This window comes from Cyrtonyx montezumae, unplaced genomic scaffold, assembly GCF_038088225.1.
Source record: "Cyrtonyx montezumae isolate F1298 unplaced genomic scaffold, pur_monq_1.0 scaffold_30, whole genome shotgun sequence".
NCBI classification, from domain to species: Eukaryota; Metazoa; Chordata; class Aves; order Galliformes; family Odontophoridae; genus Cyrtonyx; species Cyrtonyx montezumae.
Window position 1 is genome coordinate 13,480,248 of NW_027072035.1, and position 20,228 is coordinate 13,500,475.

General features: G+C 40.9%; 2 protein-coding genes across 2 annotated transcripts in view; both read left to right on the plus strand.

Moving 5' to 3' along the window:
- The window catches only part of MCCC2 (methylcrotonyl-CoA carboxylase subunit 2), a 424,975-nt gene that overhangs the window by 311,309 nt on the left and 93,438 nt on the right, over positions 1 to 20,228 (plus strand). The gene's annotated exons all lie outside the window — the stretch shown is intronic.
- The window catches only part of MTAP (methylthioadenosine phosphorylase), a 30,904-nt gene continuing 14,204 nt past the window's right edge, over positions 3,529 to 20,228 (plus strand). Inside the window, exons 1-4 of the mRNA XM_065744140.1 lie at positions 3,529 to 3,687; positions 5,681 to 5,767; positions 10,492 to 10,550; positions 11,042 to 11,209. Of these exons, the coding sequence (XP_065600212.1) occupies positions 3,529 to 3,687; positions 5,681 to 5,767; positions 10,492 to 10,550; positions 11,042 to 11,209 (473 nt within the window). The remainder of the gene's footprint in view (positions 3,688 to 5,680; positions 5,768 to 10,491; positions 10,551 to 11,041; positions 11,210 to 20,228) is intronic.

Sequence of the window (20,228 nt, forward strand, 5' to 3'; positions counted from 1 at the left end):
GGTCAGGCACTGGAATGACCTTCTCAGGGAGATGGTGGAGTCACCATCCCTGGCAGTGTTCAAGATTCATCTGAATGAGAAGCTACGAGATATGGTTTAGTTGCTTGTGGTAATAATGGTAATGGGTGGATGGTTAGACAAAATGATCTAGTAGGTCCTTTCCAACCTTGTGATTCTATAATTCTATCATTCTAAGCAAGTCAAGAGGAAAATTGTACCAGAATTGGACTGGAAGAATTGCCATAAATCATCAGTGTAATATTGTGTGCAGTGAAAGAAAAGTAGAGCATATAGTTTCAGCAGACTGGCCAACCTAAAATAAATGAGTAGTATTTGTTCTATTTTTATATGTTATTACAGCTATATTATGCTGTACTGGGAAAGTTAACATGCTGCTTCACCAATCTCCTTCCTAATGCTTTTGTTAAATTACATTTTTCCAAGGTATATTTCTCATAAATGCAATCTTATGTTTTGAACCTAACAGTGAGAAGTTTTCAGCATCTTTGACAGTTGAAGATCTCTCACGAACTGAAGACAAAAATATAAGGAATGTAAATTCCAGCTAAAACAATCTCAGTGCTAGCTGATTGTAATGCCTTAGTGAGAGGGAATATTCTTCTCATTCATTTCTCGTGAACTGCCACCCAGATCATAGAATGGCTTGGGTTGTATGGGACCTCAAAGATTATCTAGTTCCAAATCCCTTCCACAGGAAGGGCTGTCAAAAACTATATGTGGCCATAGATAAGGTTGCCCAGGTTGTCATCCAAGCTGGCCTTGAGTGATGAGCGATTGCAGCAGACATCTCAGCTGCAATAGAAGGCAGAACATACCACCAGTGTTGTATCTGAGTTTACATCTATTAGCAGATACATGACATATAAACGCAGTAGAGCCTAGGAGAACATGTCTGCATGACTGAGTCATCTCTGCTAGATGGAGTTGTTTTAAAGCAAATACATAACAAATACTCTTTAAAAGAACGTCTAATTATCAAGACATTTTTGAAAGCTCTATGCCTGATATTTATACCTAATAGAATCATAAATACACCAAAACAATTGATATTTCTCAACATGAAAGATATATGCTCTATTGAAATGTTCTGCTTGCAAGTACAGATTTGCAGGAACAAGAAAAACACCATGAATATGAAAGCAGCAATTATTGCAAGGGTTGCTCTGAAAACATTGTCTCCTATTTCATTATGTTGGTCCATAATGTCAAAAGCTGGTGTTGGTGGTACTGCAGCACAGGATGAACCTTCCTATCAATATTCCATTATATTTTGTTACCATGTGACAGATGGCTGCAGAGGGGCAGTCTGACATAGGCCTTGGGAATGCCTATGAAGCAAAGGTGCATGCAGAAAATAGATAGATAGATAGATAGATAGATAAAAGCACCCACTGAAATTCCTATGCTTGATAATTATTTATGGAGACCAAACAGTGGATGTGAGCATAGTAAGGCAGTGAGTGGAGTGTTTCAGCAATGGTAACATCAACAATTCGATCCACTGGTGCAGATGTTTACAGATGTGGTACTGAGGATCTTGTTAACTGCTAGTGGAAAATGCATAGCTAATGATGGCAACCATGTTGAATACTAATGTTCTGCAGATGAGATTTTAATCTATCAAACAGTGTTATTCTGCTCTTTGTATCTGTTGTAGTCTCCATGGAAACAAAAAAGAGGCATTGCTATCAGTGACCTACGTAGTATATGATGACCATGCAGCTTTCAAATTACTTAAAGCTATATTGAGCTTTGAGAGCTAAACATGTACTTCCTGACTGCAGAGAAAACAAAACACCACTTCTTTTCTCATAACATGCTCAAATTTGCTTCCAGAATCGTTTCCAGATATCAAAACCAACCATATTTAGTTTAAACGATATTGAACCTGTAAATGAAATACTTTTTAATTGAAAACAGATCTCTTCAATGCATTATCGAATCATAAATGTTAAAACCAAGTTAGAGATGGAATATTTGGTCTTGCTTTGTCATTTCATACAAATATAGATTGGCTTAGGTTGGAGAGAATTGAAAAGCCCACAACAGTTCCAATCAAGCTGTCTGCCCACACAAGAGGTCTCCCCAGAGTTTTTTCTTCTCCAGGCTGAACAAGCCTCAACCTTTCTTCACAGAAGAGCTCCAGCCCATTGATTATCTTCGCCGCTCTCTGACAGCTCTGCATCCTTCCTGTGCTGGGGGTCCCGTGCCTGCATGCAGTACCCCAGATTGGGCCTCAGCAGGGCAGAGCAGAGGGAGCAATCCCCTCCTTACCCTGCAGTCGTCCCCTTTTGGTGCAGCCCAGGGTACGGCTGACCTCCCGGGCTGCAAGAGCAGGCTGCTGGCCGACGTGCAGCTTTTTGTCCGTCAGGTCCCGCAAGTGTTTCTCCGCAGGACTGCCTTCCCAGTCGATACGTACATCTGGGATTGCCCTGACACAAGAGTAACTCCGTACATTTGGCCCTCCGCGCGTTTGTATTTCTGGAGAGGAAGTATCTCGCAGCCCACGCCCGCAGCCCGCCGACAGCCCCTCCGTCCCGGAAAGTCCCGCCCGCTGCTAACATGGCTGCCACCGGGGCCGTGAAGGTAAGTGCGGTCGGGAGTCGTGGCGCGATGGAAGGGCAGCGGGGCGGCTGCGGAGCTGGAGGAGCGTCCAGCCCGCCTGCCTCTGCCCTCGCCGTCTGCCGCCGTCCCCTGAGCGGCTGCTGAGCGGGAGGGGCGGCCGCGTAGGACTGGCCGTACTGCGGCCGCGCCGCCGTCGCCTTGGCGCTCAGGCCGGGTCGATGTCCTTCTGCCCCACTCCGTCTCCCTTCTCGCTTCCTTTCCGACCCGCCCTGCCCGTAGCGGGGCTTGCAGCGTGGGCAGGGCGGTGTCCGTAGCGGGCTGGGCTCGTCACGCCGACGCCTGGCAGCCGCGGTGCCCGAGACCCCGCGAAAGTAAGGGGTGGCGATCTGGGTTTCGTTTTGTTCTGCTTTGCTTTCAGAAGTGAATGGTAGTCCGGCAGCAGGTCCATGGAGAGATGCACCCTCCCAGATTTCTGGTTCGGGTGTATGTCTGGTTTGATAGTGAAAGTGACTGGAGCACATGTGAAGTTCCAGCAGGGTGCACAAATCCCGAAGTTGCAATCAAAGGGAGGCATAAGAAATCACAGCAGGACCGGCCTGTGCTGTTTAAGAAATGCTTGGAAAGTTCAGAACCTGCAATAGACAAGGAGGCCAGCAAGGCAGAACACTCGAGTTTGTACTTTGAAACACTAATCAGCTTTCTTGAGATCAAGTGGGTCCCCAAGTACTCTGATATCATCTCTCTCTTTATATCCAGAGTTGGAGAGAGGGAAGCACAAACACCCGTTGCCTTTTAGTTGTTAGGAAGACTTGTGACTGGTGGTGAGCATGCTTTCATTAGGGCTTAAAGCCATTGCTGTCTGAGCAAGTACCACACTGCGAGTTTTCTACCTGTTGCTGAAATCTGTGGGAGGAATTTCACTGCGCTGCAGGTGATGAAAACATGCATTGTGTTCTTAAGATAAGGTCTCACCTGGAGTACTGCATATACGCCTGGGTCCTCCGGCACAAGAAGGATGCAGAGCTGCTGGAGCAGGACCAGGAGAGGGTCAAGAGGATGATGAGTGGGCTGGAGCACGTCTCCTGTGAAGAGAGGTTGAAGGTACTGGGCTTGTTCAGACTAGAGAAGAGAATGTTAAAGGGAGCCTTGTGGCATTGTGGCCTTCCAGTACTTAAAGGGGACCTACAGGAAGGACAGGTAGGGGGGCTATTCATTGGAAAGTGTAGTGACGGAATAAGGAGTAATGGTTTTAAACTAATCAAAAGTAGACTGAGGTCAGATGTTAGGAAGAAGATTGTTTACTCAGAGGGTATTGAGACATTGAAACAGGTTTCCCAGAGAAGTGTCAGTTGCCCAGTTCCTGGAGGTGTTCAGAGCCAGCTTGGATGGAGCCCTGGACAACTAACTGTGGTTGGGAGGCAACCAGCCCCCAGCATGTTGATATTGACATCATACAGTTGTAGATCATGTCTCTAGCATGTACAGGTTTTTCCATCCCAGCACCTTTTTTCTTCTCCAGACATAAATATTCTGGCAGTAATAAAACCAGAAAGTGTAATACTAGATAAAACTAGTTATGTTACTGAAGGAAACTCTATTTTTCTAGAATCAAGAAAGAGAAAGCTAGTATTTTGATCCTGAGTCCTGTTAAAATAACAATCCTCATTGCTTACTGAATTTATAGCTAGGCATTGTTAAAAATGATCTTTTCTCATTTGTGAGTTTTGTGACTGCTCCTGTTGCACACTTTTTATATCATTCTTAAGGTAAATGATTATTCATCATAATGGTTATATAGATTTCAGGATTTTCGTGAGCAGAATAAGTCTAACAGTCTAAATATTTGTGACCTATAAGCAGTGTGAGAAACATCCAATAATATGCAGACAATGATCAAGTCTTCCCAACTTCTTGAGTATGTCTGAGTCGGGGTTTGTGGATTTTTACTGCTGCCCTTCCTCTCACTTTCCACAAGGGGGTAGCAAAAGACAACAGGAGATGTTAGAGCTGCTCTGTTACATTGGGCTTCGCACTATCATGGTCAGCTTCCTCAAGGTAATGTTTTTGACATGTAAAGAAGACCATACAGTCTCTGTTGAAAGTAAACACCTGGTGAATAGAATAGACTAGAACTGAACAGTTCAACGGGAAGTGGCCAATGAAGATCACAAAGCCTGGCTATCTGACCACCTCAGGGCTAAGCAAGAATTAAAGTGTATTGGTGATGGCATTGTCCAAATGCTGCTTGAACTGACAGACATGGGGCATCAGCTGCTTCTCTGGGAAGCCACTTTCCAACATCAGATGGTAAGTGAAGAGGTGATCCAAAACAGTCAGCACAGCTTCATCGAAGGCAAATCATGCCTGACCAATACAGTGGCATTTTGTAATGGAGTGGTGGACAAAAGAGAGACAGTGTTGTCTACCTGCTGTTGTGCATGGCTTTCAGCATAGTCCAACATGTCTTCCTTATCTCTAAATTGGTGAGGTATAGATTTGAAGGCTGGACTATTTGATGGATAAAGAATTGGTTGGATAGTCAGAGGGGTTGAAGTCAACACATCTATGTCCAGGTGAAGGGTGGTCACAAGTAGTGTTCCACATGGATCAGTCTCAGGACTAGTGTTACTCAACATCTTTATCAGTAATTTAGATAGCAGAATTGAGTCCATCTGCAGCAAGTTTGCAGATGACACTATCTGGGTGATGCAGTTGATAAAAGAGAAGTAAGGGGTCGTTGCAGTTATGTACAGGACTGCTTTTCCCTGTGGAAACAAGGTGCCTCTATTGTATGATGCTTTATACAGGTATATCTCATTCATTGGAAACATTCCTAAAAAACACCTTTCATTTCTCTGTTGGAAAAAAAAAAAAAAAAAAAAGATAAATTTGCACATTTTCCATAGCTTTTTTATTTGATATCTTTGAAATGGAGAATCATATTGTGTGAAATTGTCAAATTAAATACATGTGTTTAAATCCTCTTGTTGTAAACTTATTTTTGGGAAACTGCATAGTCTATCCCTATCTCAAGCAGAAAATACAATTTGTGGCGGGGGTTTCAGAAGGCTGATAATGTACTTTTCTTTTTAAGATTGGAATTATTGGTGGAACTGGCCTGGATGACCCAGATATCTTAGAAGAAAGAACAGAAAAATATGTTGATACTCCCTATGGCAAGGTCTGTATAACGTTTTATTAGTACGAAACTTTTCGCCGTGTTTAAAATGTTTATGTTCTTGAAGAATTGTTAGACCAGGCTTCTTTATTAAATGGATGCCTGATGGAAAGACTGTTTCCTTTTTATGGCTGTGTGCTATTCAGATTGTAAAAAAAAGGTCTTAAAAAGGCAATGATGCACCAAGGAGAATACACCTCCTTTGTATATTGGATTCATTTACAAAGTCAGTTCTGAATTTGCAGTCAAGAGGGATAATCCTCTTTCATAGGTGTGCTGTTGTGTGGCCTACAGGATATGCCAGAGAGCTCCAGGAACTTTTCTAAATTGGAGAAAAATATCCTTTGAGGTATATGAGCCTCCATTTTCCCTGTAAACTCTTAATTATACTTTTATACACTTCATATAGTGTTGTCCTCACAGTCTTGCTTACAACTGCATCATTTGAAAATGGTGCTTAGGAACTGCTTATCTGTCATGGTATTCATGATCAGCTCTTCTTCACACTGCTTCAGCAAAATGGAGTGTAGGCTGAGGATGTCACTCAGAACACACTGCCTAGCATGTTGTAAATCACACAGGAACAGACAAAATAGGGACAAGAGAGTATGGGCAAGGGAACTGAGGAAGAAGAGAGAAGTTCCAGTTGATACAGGAAGTTTGTAGAAAGATCTAGATCTCTGATTTTCTGTAGTGTTATAAGACCTCAGCGGCCTGAATGCTTTCAAATTGCCTTCAGAATCTCCTATGTACAGATACATTAACTTTAGTGTTTGAATGCACTTTCCATCCTCATGGAGCATCTGTTGGATGTTAAGATATGCAGGGCTTGGGTCACAGAGTACGGTGGCATATAGTGCAGTGAGTGGGTCAAGTTGGTTCGGTTAAGATGAAGCAGTAGTAAACCTGACAAATGTAACTAGTATCATTAGGTTAATTAATATTTGTTTGTTTCAGCATTGAGGAAGAAGGAGGAATTATACAGCTTGCTGCTCTCATTTGATAACAGAAAGAAGCAGCTGTCATTGCACAATACAAAATTGAAGTGTTTTTTTTATTTTTCAAGTACACGTGCTGAAGTTTAGAAGCATGCTTTTTTGTTCTTTCCCAAAGATGCATTGTCTTCTTCATGATTGCTATTGATATGAAACCAAATTGTTGGTTTTTTTCTGCCATAAAGATACTTTTTTATAGAGCCTTGAAAATTAAGGAGAGGGAGACAGCGGGAATTCTTAAGAAGGACCTACCTAATTTAATGAACACTTCAGGCCTTTCTAGTCTTTTAACTTATGAGAATATTAAGATGCAACATGAAGACTATACAGTTTTAAGCAAAACTATGAAGTAGTACAGTGAATGTCTAAATTCCAAAGGGAAAATGGAAAGCATAGTTAAAAAATGTATGTTCATTTCTTTCTACTCTATAAAAATGTAGAGTACAATTCCACTCTCCTTCAATGCTGTTAATTGTTACGTTTCTTGGGAAGAACTTGTTGCTGAAAACCTCTCTGCAGGCGATGTTCTTTGACACCTTTGATGTTTGAGAATGGTGAAATATATGGGCTATTAAAATATAAAACACAGGAGGTAATACACCCCCTGTACTTGGCACTGGTGAGGCCCTACCTCGAGCACTGTGTGCAGTTTTGGGCACCTCAGTACAGAAAGAACATTGAGGTGCTGGAGCAGGTCCAAAGAAGAGCAACAAGGCTTGTGAAGGGCCTGGGAAGTATGTCTTATGAGGAGAGACTGAAGGAACTGGGGGTGTTTAGTTTGGGGAAGAGAAGGCTGAGTGGAGACTTTACTACTGTCTTCAAAGTACTTGAAAGGTGATTGCAGTGAGAGTAAGGTTGGTCTCTTCTCAGTGGTAACTGGACAAGGGGAAGTGGCCTGAAGTTGTACCAGGGGAGGTTCAGATTGGATATCAGGAAACACTTGGGTTTTTAATGGGTTGTTAGGCACTGAATAGACTTCCCAGGGTGTTGGTTCAGTCACTACCCCTGAATGTATTTAAAAACCTCAAGGGCATGATTTAGTGGTGGGTTATTAGGGTAGTGTGGTTAGGTTGCAGTTGGACTCAGCGATCTTGAAGGTCTTTTCCAACCTGAGCAATTACATGCTTCTGTGGTGTGGTTTTTTTTAATGCTACCTCTCTACCTTTAGAAACAGAATAGTAGCATACATTTTCCTCATATAAATTCTTTGTACTGTCATCTGCTTTGATCATCTTGAATCCTAAGAATAATTTTAAAACCAAGTGGATGATTTTTTTCTCACCAAAAATCTGGAGAAGTTTCTGAAAAAGGAAGATAATACAAGAATGTTTACAGTTTATCTCTATCATCATTGGTTTCCCCGCCCCCTGATCTTTCAAGTTACACTAGTAATATTAGTGGAAATATAGTAAATCTGTTTTATATTAAAAATAAAACACAATTTCACCTGTATATCTCTACCTTCTCCTTTTTCTACTTCCATCATCCCCATTGCATAAAAACATTACAATGAGAGTTCAGTATTTTGTGGAAAATACCCCAAAACCTTTTGGCATTTCATCTCTGGATACAGACAACAATACCTTGGAAGACAGGAAAATGGTTTGCAACAGCGGTTATCTTCAGCAACGTATTTTGAAGCTACTAATAAAACTTTGTTCAGAATATGCTTTCAATCAGAATGTTCTACTTTCTGGATGAGAGTGCCTCTTCCTGTTCTAGAGTATTCTAGTAAGTGTGTTCCTTTCCTTTTTTCCTTACGGGTTACTCTGTCAAACAAAGCTTTATTCTGCACATGTGCTCTGTGTGCTTGCAGCAGGAAACCAGATCATGTGGCAAAACACTAACACTCTCCTCCTGCCTGCCCAAAAATACGTGAGTCACTTGTTTGGTAAAATTCTGATCGCAGGCTTGGGAATCTGTGGCATACTTCTTCCTTTTTAGGTTTTTCTGCTCATTTTATTTTCTGTTCCATCTTGCTTCTGAGGGTTAGGCCACAGAAAAGAATGAGTTCCACAGGCACCACAAACATATTTATGTTGTAGTCAGAGATTTGTTTAAATTGTTAGTTGCTGTCATAATTTAGGGTTAACTGCACAGGGTTCCTTCCTTCCTTTTCCATTTTGCAACACTGAGTAACATATGCACAACTCAAATTTTATGGAAGGGGGAAGTAGTTTAATAGAATTCAAATGTGTGTGTGAATTATTAATATTTGATATCTTTGAAAACATACAGGATTTCCCTGTAAATGAAGCACAGTGCCATAGTACTTGCCAGCAGGGCACTGAGACCCAGGGCCTGGCTTCTCTGGGGCGGGGCCGACACCATGATGGCACAGTAGCACTGAGTGCAAGGTTGGGGCACGGGTGGGACTTGAGTGGGATATGGCTGTGTTAGAGCTTTGATTCAGATTGTCCCAAATTGTTTTCTCTATCATGTATTCTGCTGTGATTTGGGTTGGTGCTTATTACTGTGCACAGCAAATCTCGTGGACTTCCTCAACCAAACAATCCCAAAAAAACAAAATCCCAAACACTAACTGTTGTGATCCATCACTGTTACTGAATGTTGGAGGAGCAAAATGCCTTAGCAGGTAAACAGTAAGTACTTATCACTATGTGGAAATTATAATCCTATAGCTGTGTCTGGTTCATAAGAGTATATATTAAATAAGGTTAAACATTTAAATGTCAACAGCTTAATATTAAATGGAGATTTATTAATCTGGAGGCCTAAAATGGAGACAGAATACACTTCAATTCTGAAAACAGCTTCTCTGAAACATTCTCTTCATTAAAAGAAAAAATGGCTGGAAGTCTGTGTCTGGCAGAATTTGAGGTTAGGTGATTCGGTAGATGCTTTGAAGAGATTCCACGTTAAAAATGACCAAAAAGACTTGGGCAAGAGGGAATAGAAGATGTTATTCTTAATAAAAATTAAGATTTGTGAATGAAGTTGTATAGGACTTACTTTTTTTTTTCTTTTAATTCTAAATCTCTGCATACTTTTATATGTTTAATAGAATTAACAGCTATAAATGAGAACTGAAATCTTACAGCTATCTCTAAAATATAAAAAATATATATGAAGTATCAGACAACAGACAATTCTAAATGTGAATGTGTGAATTATTGAGATGCTTTATTTAGTTGATTTCAGTAAATAAATTATGATGTTGTTAATAACTATTTCGCTTTAAATCCCAGGAAGATTCTGGCAAAGGGTGGCTACCAGCACATTTACCGTTTCTTCTGAAATGAAATAACAAAAGTAAAATGGATGCAGTTCTGAATATTAGACTTCATAGCAAAAAGGAATGTAATTTTACAGGAGAGAGTGAGATGTACTTACTGATGTAAGGGCTATGTGCTCATTGTTCTTTTTTTACATTCACTCTGTTCTGTTTGAAATACTCTGTCAAAGTATTTAGAAGTATTAATGTTTCAAAGTACTGTTTAATACCCCAAAGTAAGAGGTTACAATTGTTAGTACGATCACAGAAAACCTGTGATCCCTTTGATGTGAAGTGTGATCTCCTGATTCTAAACTCTTATTAATAAATCTGTCACATCAAATCACAGACTTATTGTGAGCTGACTGTAGTGGTATTTCCCTTCTGTAACTAGCATTTCCTTTCATAACCATCGTGCTTATTTTTTTTAGCATAGCAGTAAAGATTTCTAATGTGGTTGGCATTAACAGTAACATTCTTCTTTGCTTGTTTTGTAGCCATCAGATGCTTTGATATTGGGAAAAATAAAAAATGTGGACTGTGTACTGTTGGCAAGGTAAATAAGCATTTTAAGGAATATTATGTCTTTAAGTTTACTCAAAAGTTTTTTTCCTTTTATATTAGATGAACTAAATTTTTATTCTGACCTACCTTGCCCTGTGTGGTTTCTCACAAAGCCAATCAGAAATCTAGACTTCCTGGATAGATTTAGTGCTGTAGGTGTGGACAAATTCTAACTATATAACTAGACTTCAGAGGAAAAGTCTCAGTAATTTGTCTGCTCCCTGTGTTTGCTATTCTGTGAAAAACAAAAATTGTCTATTTCCTGATGAACTGTTTATTTGGTACCCTCATAAATTCTTTCAAATCACCACCTTGATCACTGAGTATTTAATTCAGTCATGAAAACAAGCTATGATGCAGGTTGCTAGTATGATCAATTCCATCTCTAATGTTGTAAAGAGAAATTAATTTTTCTAGAATTCTGTTTACTTGAGGGAAGGAAAGCCATTTCATTCTGATTTATTTTACACTCTTTTTTTGCAGACATGGAAGGCATCATACAATTATGCCATCAAATGTAAATTACCGTGCCAATATCTGGGCATTAAAAGAAGAGAACTGTTCGCATGTTTTAGTGACTACTGCCTGTGGTTCACTACGAGAAGAAATACAACCTGGGGATCTTATCATTATTGACCAATTCATTGATAGGTGAGTAACAGCAGTTTTTAATTATTTTTTTATTTGTGTTAAGCTTTTACAGGGTAAAGTGATAGCACAAAGGGTGTTTGATACAAGAGGAATCAGCAGGAAACAGGAATGTGTGTCCAGCCCTAACAGGTGCAGAAGAAATACCAGGCTTTGAAGAATGTAGCAAATGAAGCAAAGTGTTGTTTTTTGGGAAGGGTCTTCTGAAGAAGAGTTCTTTTGTTCTCCGAAGTGGGCTTGTTCTCAGATGTGGGAGAGGAGCATGGTTAAGAGACAAGTAATTACAAATTTCAGGAAGCATCTGAAATGGAGAGGTGCAAAGGAAAGAACTCAAGAGAGTAGAAACCTGGTAGGAAAAAAACATGCAGTAATAGTAGGGTTCTGTAGAGGAGAGATCAAAACCAGCACTATGATAGAAGAGGGAGTGTGGTTCCAAAACAAGGAAATATAGTAACTTTTTTTTTAATTTTTGAAGAATCATAGGGAAGTAGGTTTTTTTCAGAAGTACTTCCCCACTTTGATTATCCTGTTATAAACAATCCAAACAAGAAAAAAGTAATATTTAAAGATCACCATCTATGTCAAATAATCCAGATGTAGGGTTGCACATTTTTACAAGTAAATTCAATATAACTACTTACAGTTGTACCATATATAAAAGTTTTGTCTCTCTGTTACATCTAATTCTAAGTGTTTGCAGTGGGTTAGTAGGCTTCTTGCACTTGTATGTGCTGCTGGCAGTATTTCTGTAGTTTTCTGCAGTGCAGAGATATTCAGGTTCTGGTTTACTGATACTTTTTTGTAACTGCTTTCTTGTAAGAGAACATATTTTAAGTACATTTATCTAAATGACTAAGAACCCTACAGTAACAAGCTCCGTGTACACTCCTTCCTGTTATACTGAAGGTGATCTGTGAGTGAAGGGTGGTAGTATTGCAGTGGTCTTAATTTTGATTTTAATGACACTGGAAGTATTTATGCTGATCACTTTGTCTATACAGGAGAAATTATATTTATCCTTACTCCGCCAGTAGCACTTGGAAATGAGCACTTTTGCTTCAATAACAGCTTGGTTACATTTGGATTTTTAAGAATATGTCCCTTTCAAGAAAAAAAAAAAAAGAATAAATTATTATAGTTGTGTGATGTGAGTGACATGGTGAGGATCATTTAGTCTGTGGCAAAGAAGGCTTAGCTGTCCTGGGCTGCATTAGGCAAAGTATCACCAGCAGGTCAAGAGAGGTGATCACTCCCCACTGCTTAGCACTGGTGATGCCACTCCTGGAGTGCTGTGTCCAATTCTGGGATCTCCCATACTAGAAAGACATGGAGTTACTGGAGAGAGGCCAACAAAGGACCATTAATATGTTTACAGAATTTATATGGGGAACAGCAGAGATAGCATCTTCAGCCTGGAGAATTGATCAAGGGAGGATCTTACCAATGTGTGTTAATACCCAAAGGAAGGGTGCAAAGAGGATTGAGCTAGGCTGTTTTCTGTGGTACCCACTGACAAGATGAGATGAGATGATTACAGACTGGAGCACAAGAGGCTTCCTTTGAAAGCCAGGAAGCACTGGCACAGACTGCTTTGAGGAAGCGGGAAACTGGCATGGCTCAACAAGGCAACTGATCAATTGATCAACAGATCAAATCAAGAGTTGCAGAAATGTATAGGCAGTGGAAGCTGGGATGGATGGCCTGTGAAGAATACAGGTATGTTGTCCATGTGTGCAGAGATTGGATCAAGGAAAGCCAAGGTGCTGATAGAACTGAATATGGCAAAGGGAAAAATAACAAGAGATTCTTTAGATAGATTTGTTGTATGAGTATACCCCCTCTGATTAATGCATGAGTGTCTAACCTTCTGGCTTGCCTGAGCTGTGTTGATACAACGGGCATCATAACACTACTTGATAGAGCAAATTTTCATCTACAAAACACTTTCAACACAGTCACCACTGCCAGCTTTGCATTTTTGACAGCAGTGAACAAGAAGCTGCATTCCACACTCATCAAAGTATCCAAAGGTGATGTTGTGTCACTGTCACCACTGCTGAAATGCAGCACCTACCACCACACTGTGCCAGTTTGGTCTGCGTGAATGTTCAGCATGTGCCAATGAGGTGACACTTCAGTGGAGCTACCTACCTGGTTACAAATCTGTTTCATTTGCTACCAAACCAAAAATGTATCAGATAAAAAACCACATCAAACAGAAGCACAACATACCCACCTGTATACTAGCTTTGGGTTTTTGTTTTGTTTAAAAAAAACACAGTACATCTAAACAGTGACTCACTGTTGCTACTGCTGAAACACCACTTCATTCCTCACTGTGCTCACATGCACTGTTTGGTCTCCATAAATGCTCAGCAAGTGTCAATGAATGCCAGTCAGTGCCAGTTTTTCTGGTTGGAGGATTTCAGTGGCATACCTTTGCTTCACACACACTTCTTTGTCAGACACCATTTTGTTAAACTGCCCATCTGCTGCCATCTGGCACACAGCAACAGCATGTAACAGGATACTGGTGGGAAGATTCTACCTGTGCTGTCATACCACCGCTGTCTGCCTCTGATGCTATAGCCCAATAATAATAAAATAGCAGGCATTACTTTCAGAGAAGCGCTCATAAAATACATACTGTCAATCATGTATATAAGTAACAAAACTTATTTTAATCTTCAGTATTTTTATTAAAACAAGAAGAACAACAAAAATGCAAAACTAGTGAGATGTTTCTGTGAAACTAACACACCAGGCTGGTTCAGTGGCAGTGGCTGCAGTTCTTAGTGGGATCTCAAGGTGTTTGTCAGAGATTTTTGATGAAATGTTACTTTTTCTGCTCTTCATCTTTGAAAACAGCTGTTCACAAGCATACATACTGCCAAGAAGCAGTGACGTGAATAAGGCGTGACTGTGATGTGAGAAATGTTTTTATAAGCTAGGGCTTGTACAAGTAAAGAGACATTTTCAGATTTTTGAGATGAATGCCTGAAGGCAACTCGGTACATTCAGTTTGAAAATTCCAGGTAATGTATTTGTGTCAACTGAAAATAGAGTTGCAAATATACAAAAACATATAACATATATACTACCTTGGTTCCATAGCACACTGACATCTGTCTGTTGCTGAGCAATGGGTGAACTCCCACATCCACGCCAGTCTGGTTGGCAGGAAGAGCTCCAGACAGTGTGGAGCAGGTGTTAGGCCAGATCACAAGCTGTGCAGGGTTATAGTTTGGGCATGCCTAGATTTATGAGAAAGGAGTACTGACTTCCTCAGACACTTAGCATGCTCTTTGCCTCAGTCTTCACTGCCAGTCAGGATTCCCATGCTTCTCTTATCCCTGAACTTTGAGGCAAAGATTTGGGGAGAAAATCTCTTCTGCTGTGATAGCAGATCATGTCAGAGGCCACGTTGTATGGCTAAAGGAGTATAAGTGTATGGGGCTAGACAAGTTATATCTCAGGGTTCTTAAGGATCTGGCTGATGTGGTTGCCAAGCCACCCTCCATCATATTTGAAAAGTTGTGGCTGTCAGGTGAAGTCCCCAGTGACTGGAAAAATGGAAACATCAGTCTAGTTTTTAAGAAGAAGGAATTATAGGCTGGTGAGCCTTATATCTGTGCCTGGGAGATGATGGAGCAAATCCTTCTGGTAGAGATGCTAAAGCACTTGAGAGATGAGGTGATTTGGAGATAGCCAGCACAGCTTCAGCAAGGACAAATCATGCCTGACCAATCTGATGGCCCTCTGTTGTAGAGTATCGTCAGTAGACAAAGGAAGAGCAACTGGTGTTGTCTGCTTGGATTTGTGCAAGGTCTTTGGCATACCATGTCCTTATCTCTAGGTTGAAGTGATATAGATTTCAAGATTGGACAATTAGGTGAATAAAGTATTGTTTGAATTGCTGTCACCAGAAGGTTGCTGTCAATGGCTCTATGCCCAGGTTGAAGTCGATCACAAGTGGTGTCCTCTACGGGTCTGGACCTACTTTGGACCAGTACTCTTTAACATCTTTATTAATGATATAGATGATTGCTCAGCAAGTTTGCAGGTGACGTCAAGCTGAGTGACACCATTGACCCAATAGAAGGAAGGAACGCCATTCAGAGGGACCAGGACAGGCTTGAAAAGTGGCCTACAAGAACCTAATGAGGTTCAACAAGTCCAAGTCCAAGGTGTTGCACTTCATTGAGTCAATCCCAAGTATGTGTACAGACTGGGGAAGAGCTTGTGAGTAGCTCTGTAGAGAAGGACTTGGGGGACCTGGTGGAAAAAAAGCTGGACATGAGCCAGCTGAGTGTGCCTGTAACCTAGAAGGACAACAGTATCTTGGGCTGCATCAAAAGAGGGATGGCCAAGGAGGATAAGGGAGGTGATTGTCCTGCTTTACTCTACCCTTTTGAGGCCCCATCTGGTGTACTACATCCAGGCCTGGCGTCCGCAGCACAAGGATACAGAGCTGTTGGAGTGGTTCCAGAGGAGGGCCACAAAGATGACAAGATCCTGTGAAGAAGGATGATCTCTAGAGGTCCCTTCCAACCCCTACAATTCTGTGATTTAGGGAGTTGGATTTGTTAAGCTTAGAGAAGGCTCAGGGGAGACCTCATTGCATCCTTTCAGCATTTAGAGAGCTTATAAACAGGAGGGGGACTGACTTTTTTCAGTTCTCATTGCGATAGGACAAAGGTGAGTAGCTTTATACTAAAAGAGGGGAAATTTAGTTAGATATCAGGGAGAAGTTCTTTATTCAGGTTGGTGAGGCACTGGAATGGGTTTCCCAGAGAAGCAGGCAGACATCCCATTCCTGGAGACATTCAAGACTTACTTAGTAGTTTGTGTGCGCTGAAGTAGGGAAATATATGTTCTGTTAACCAGATACCAAAACCTTCCCACTTCATAATAAAAAATAACCGCAGGTGTGCTACAACTGTTGTCCGGAAGAATTTCTAGAAGGCCTTTGTCTCCTGTTAGTTTACTGTTTAGTGCTGCTACTCACCTAGCTAGATCAGACTAATCTAGCTAGATTAGGGGCTTTGTGGTAATTTCTTTTGGGTGTTCTGCTAAGTTTTTCTCTAAGTAATTAGGAGATAACAGCCTACTTAGGTGTCTCAGATCAGTGGAAAGATCAGAAACAATAGCTCAGTGAAAGTCTGTAACAGTTGCCAGCTTTTGTTTCAAGCAAGAGTTTGTAATTTGTGTATCATACACGCTATCATTGCTACAATATTATTACATTCAGCAAAACTTTTACTCTCCAGAATTTCCTTTCCAGGAGAAAGTGATTTTTATACAGCAGATGGCAATGTGAGTTTTCATTTTGTTCTTTAACTGCTTGCTGTTAATAGAGTACTACTGGAATAAAGGGGAAGATAGTGATGCCAGCAGTAGAGGACTTTTTATAACAGATGGAAGTTGATTGGAATGTTCATGTTTTTGGGTAGGATTTTGTTTCCTATCATGTATGGTAGTTAGTACTGCAGTATTGTTTCTATAAGTAAATTGAAATGAAGGAGCAAATGCCACCCTACTGTCTGATTGAAAGTGCATCTGCTGCTGCAAGGTAGGGAGTTAAAAGTCTGGACATACTTTCAGCATGCCACTGTGTGCACCTTTGAATTTGAAAAGGTATTAAGAGCAAAGCGGCCACAGCAGAGTTACATAGCGAGCCTTCACAAACTAAAGTTATAACTCAAATGGACTCTGTTATGAAAGCTAGTTATGTGACAGCAAATCTGATAGCAAAAAGAAAATCAAAACCATTTCCTGATGGTGAGTTTGTTTATCAGTGTATGGAAAACACTACAGACATAATGCATCCTGATAAGAAAAGGGATTTTTCTATAGCCAGTTTGTCTCACCATACTGACACCACATAAAGAGCATTAAAATCTATTAAAAAAAAAAGAGAGTAAAGCTGCTAGGGTGCTAGATTAAAGCACTGATACTACAGATAATGGCTCTATTTGCCATTTTCATTGGAAGTATTGATAACAAATACATTGTCACTGAATAAATGGTTTCTTTGGTGCCATTGAAAGACAAAACGTTGTAGACAAAGTCGTTTGTAAAAAGCAGAAGAAAATACATTAAAGTGATTTTCTTTAGCTTTTGTAAATATATCTGATATAGCTAGAACAGCATATTAGATATAGATACATATATATAGATACATAGATATACATCTGATGTAGGTAGAACAGTATCCTGGGCTGCATTGAAAAGAGCATGGCCAGCAGATCAAGGAAGGTGATCCTTCCCCTCTGCTCTGCACTGGTGAGGCTTCTGCTGGAGTACTGCTTCTAGATGTGAGGCCCTTAGTTCAGGAGAGACATGGACCTGCTTGAACATATCCAGAGGAGGACCACAAAAATGATCCAAGGAATGGAACACCTCCCCTGTGATGACAGGTTGAGAGAGCTGGGGTTGCTGTGGTCTGGAGAAAACTCCAAGGTGACTTGAGAGCAGCATTTAAGTATCTAAAGTGGAAAGAAGGGGACAGACTCTTCAGCAAGGTCTGTGGCAATAGAACAATGGGAAATTGTTTCAGAGTTAAAGAGAGGAGATTTAGGTTGGATGTAAGGAAGAAATCTTCTTCAGTGAAGGTAGCGAGGCACTGGTACAGGTTGCCCAGTGATGTGATGTGATTCCCCATTCCTGGAGAATTTCAAGGTGAAGCTGGATCAGGTCCTGAGCAACCTGATCAAGCTGTGCGTGTCCCTGTTCATTGCAAGAGAATTGGATTAGGTGACCTTTAAATGTCCCTTTCAACTCAGGATCCTATGGTTCTTTGATTCTCTCCATCTCTGGAGATGTTCAAGACCCACCTGGATGCCTACCTGTGCATCCTGATCTAGGGAGCCTGCTTTAGCAGGGTGGTTGGACTGGATGATCTCTAGAGGTCCCTTCCAACTCCTACAGTTCTGTGATATGACAAGCATCTGTACTTAAGCCAGTAATGTGCCCAGGTGACCAAAGGGGTCTCCAATATCTTGACTTATATCAGAAGCAGTTTAGTAGTAGGAATAGGGAGGTAATCATCTCTCTGCACCTTGGCATTGGTGAAATTGCACCTCAGGTGCTGTTTTCACTTTTGAGTTTCTCATTACAAGGTGGAATATTAGGGAAAATTTCATCTCATAAGGAATTAGCTGGATGGTCACACTCAGAGAATTGCAGTCGACAGCTCAATGTCATATGGAGACCAGTGACAAGTGGTGTTCCTCTGTGTTGGGACTGGTGTTATTTATATCTTTGTAGGTGACATGGACAGGGGGATTGAATGCAGCCTCAGCAAGTTTGCAGATGATACCAAACTGAGTGGTGCAGTTGACACACTAGAGGGAAGGGATGCTATCCAGAGGGATCAGATCAGGCTTAAGAGGAGGGCAAACCTCATGTATTCCAACAAAGTGAAGTATAAGGACCTGCACCTGATTCTGTCCCTCTGGTCTGCTCTCCTGAGACTCCACTTGCAGTATTGTGTCCAATTCTGGAGCCCCCAACACAAGAAGGTCATGGAGCATTTGGAGCAGGTCCAGAGGAGTGCTACAAAGATGATCAGAGGGCTGGAGCACCACTGCTACAACAGGCTGAGAGAGCTGGGGCTCTTCAGCCTGGAGTGGAGAAGGTTCTGAGGAGACCTTACATTAGCCTTCCAGTACCTGAAGGGATTGCACCTACAGGAAAGCTGGGGTGGGACTTTTTATAATAGAGGTAGCAACAGGACAAGGGGAAATGGTTTTAAACTGGAAGAGGGTAGATTTAGACTAGATATTAGTAAGACATTGTTTTCTGTGAGGGTGGTGAGACACTGGAACAGGTTGCCCAGAGAGGTTGTGAATGTCCTCTTCCTGGAAGCATTCAAGCCCAGGCTGGATGGGGCTTTGAGCAGCTTGGTCTAGAGAGAGGTGTCCCTGCCTATAGCAGAGTGGTTGGAACTAAGTGATCTTAAAAGATCCATTCCAACCCGAACCATTCTCTGAGTTGGTGAGGCATTGGAACAGGCTGTCCAGGGAGGTGTTACAGTCAAGGTCCCTGGAGGTTTTTAGGAAAAGGGTAGATATGGCACTTAGGGCCAAGTTGTAGTGGGGATGGTAGTGTTGAGTAGACATTTGGACCAGGTGATCTTAGCAGTCTTTTCCAACCTTAATGATCCCATGATCTGTGTTTTCTATAACCTTCATTCTTTAATCAATACAAAATAATGATATTGCAGCATTGAAAGGTTTAGCACTGCTAACTTCTGCCTTGCAGACAGATTAGCAGGACAGATAAGGAAGGCCAACTCTTGACTGAAGTACCAGGGCAACAGGTATGAAAAGTACTCTTCTTTGCCAGCCACTGCTTCATAGGTAGCAACAAAGACAGGTTCAAGTCTGTGTTTATTCTTACCCTAAGCATAGCAATATATAAAGTATCTGTGACATTTGCAGAATTGTAACTTTCTACATAGAGGGGAAATTATTACTTTTCTAAGTAAAAGGGCTCAACTAACAACATGTAGAATACTATAACGGAGGAAATTGGTTATGATTTTCCCTTCCCTCCACTTCTAAATAATTCATGAGCAAACACTTACAGTAGAGATGTCAAAACAGATTCTGATTACAGCTTTTCAGTATGTCATAGGGGAAAAATTAATATTACTGTTTCAACCAAATTTAAATCTGTAGATCATTTAGCATGTATTTTTAATTTACTGAACTGTCTTCCAAATGTATAACCTCTTTCTTGAGAATAACTTTTTTTTCATATCTACTGTAACATGCAACAGCCTTCATTTAAGTATTTGCTGATGAGCTTTTAACTTGGGTGTGGAACTGAATTTGGCGAGTCCAAAGTGCGAGTTTCTTTTGTTTATGTAAACAAGGTCTTGCTAATGCAGCCATCAAGAAGACACAAGGCTAGTGAAAAATGGCCTGTTGTGTTGCCTTTGACTTCAGACTGTTCTCAGTCTACTCAGTTTTGTTGATTTCGGTTTTGTTTCATGACTAGGGACTTTCTATTTTGC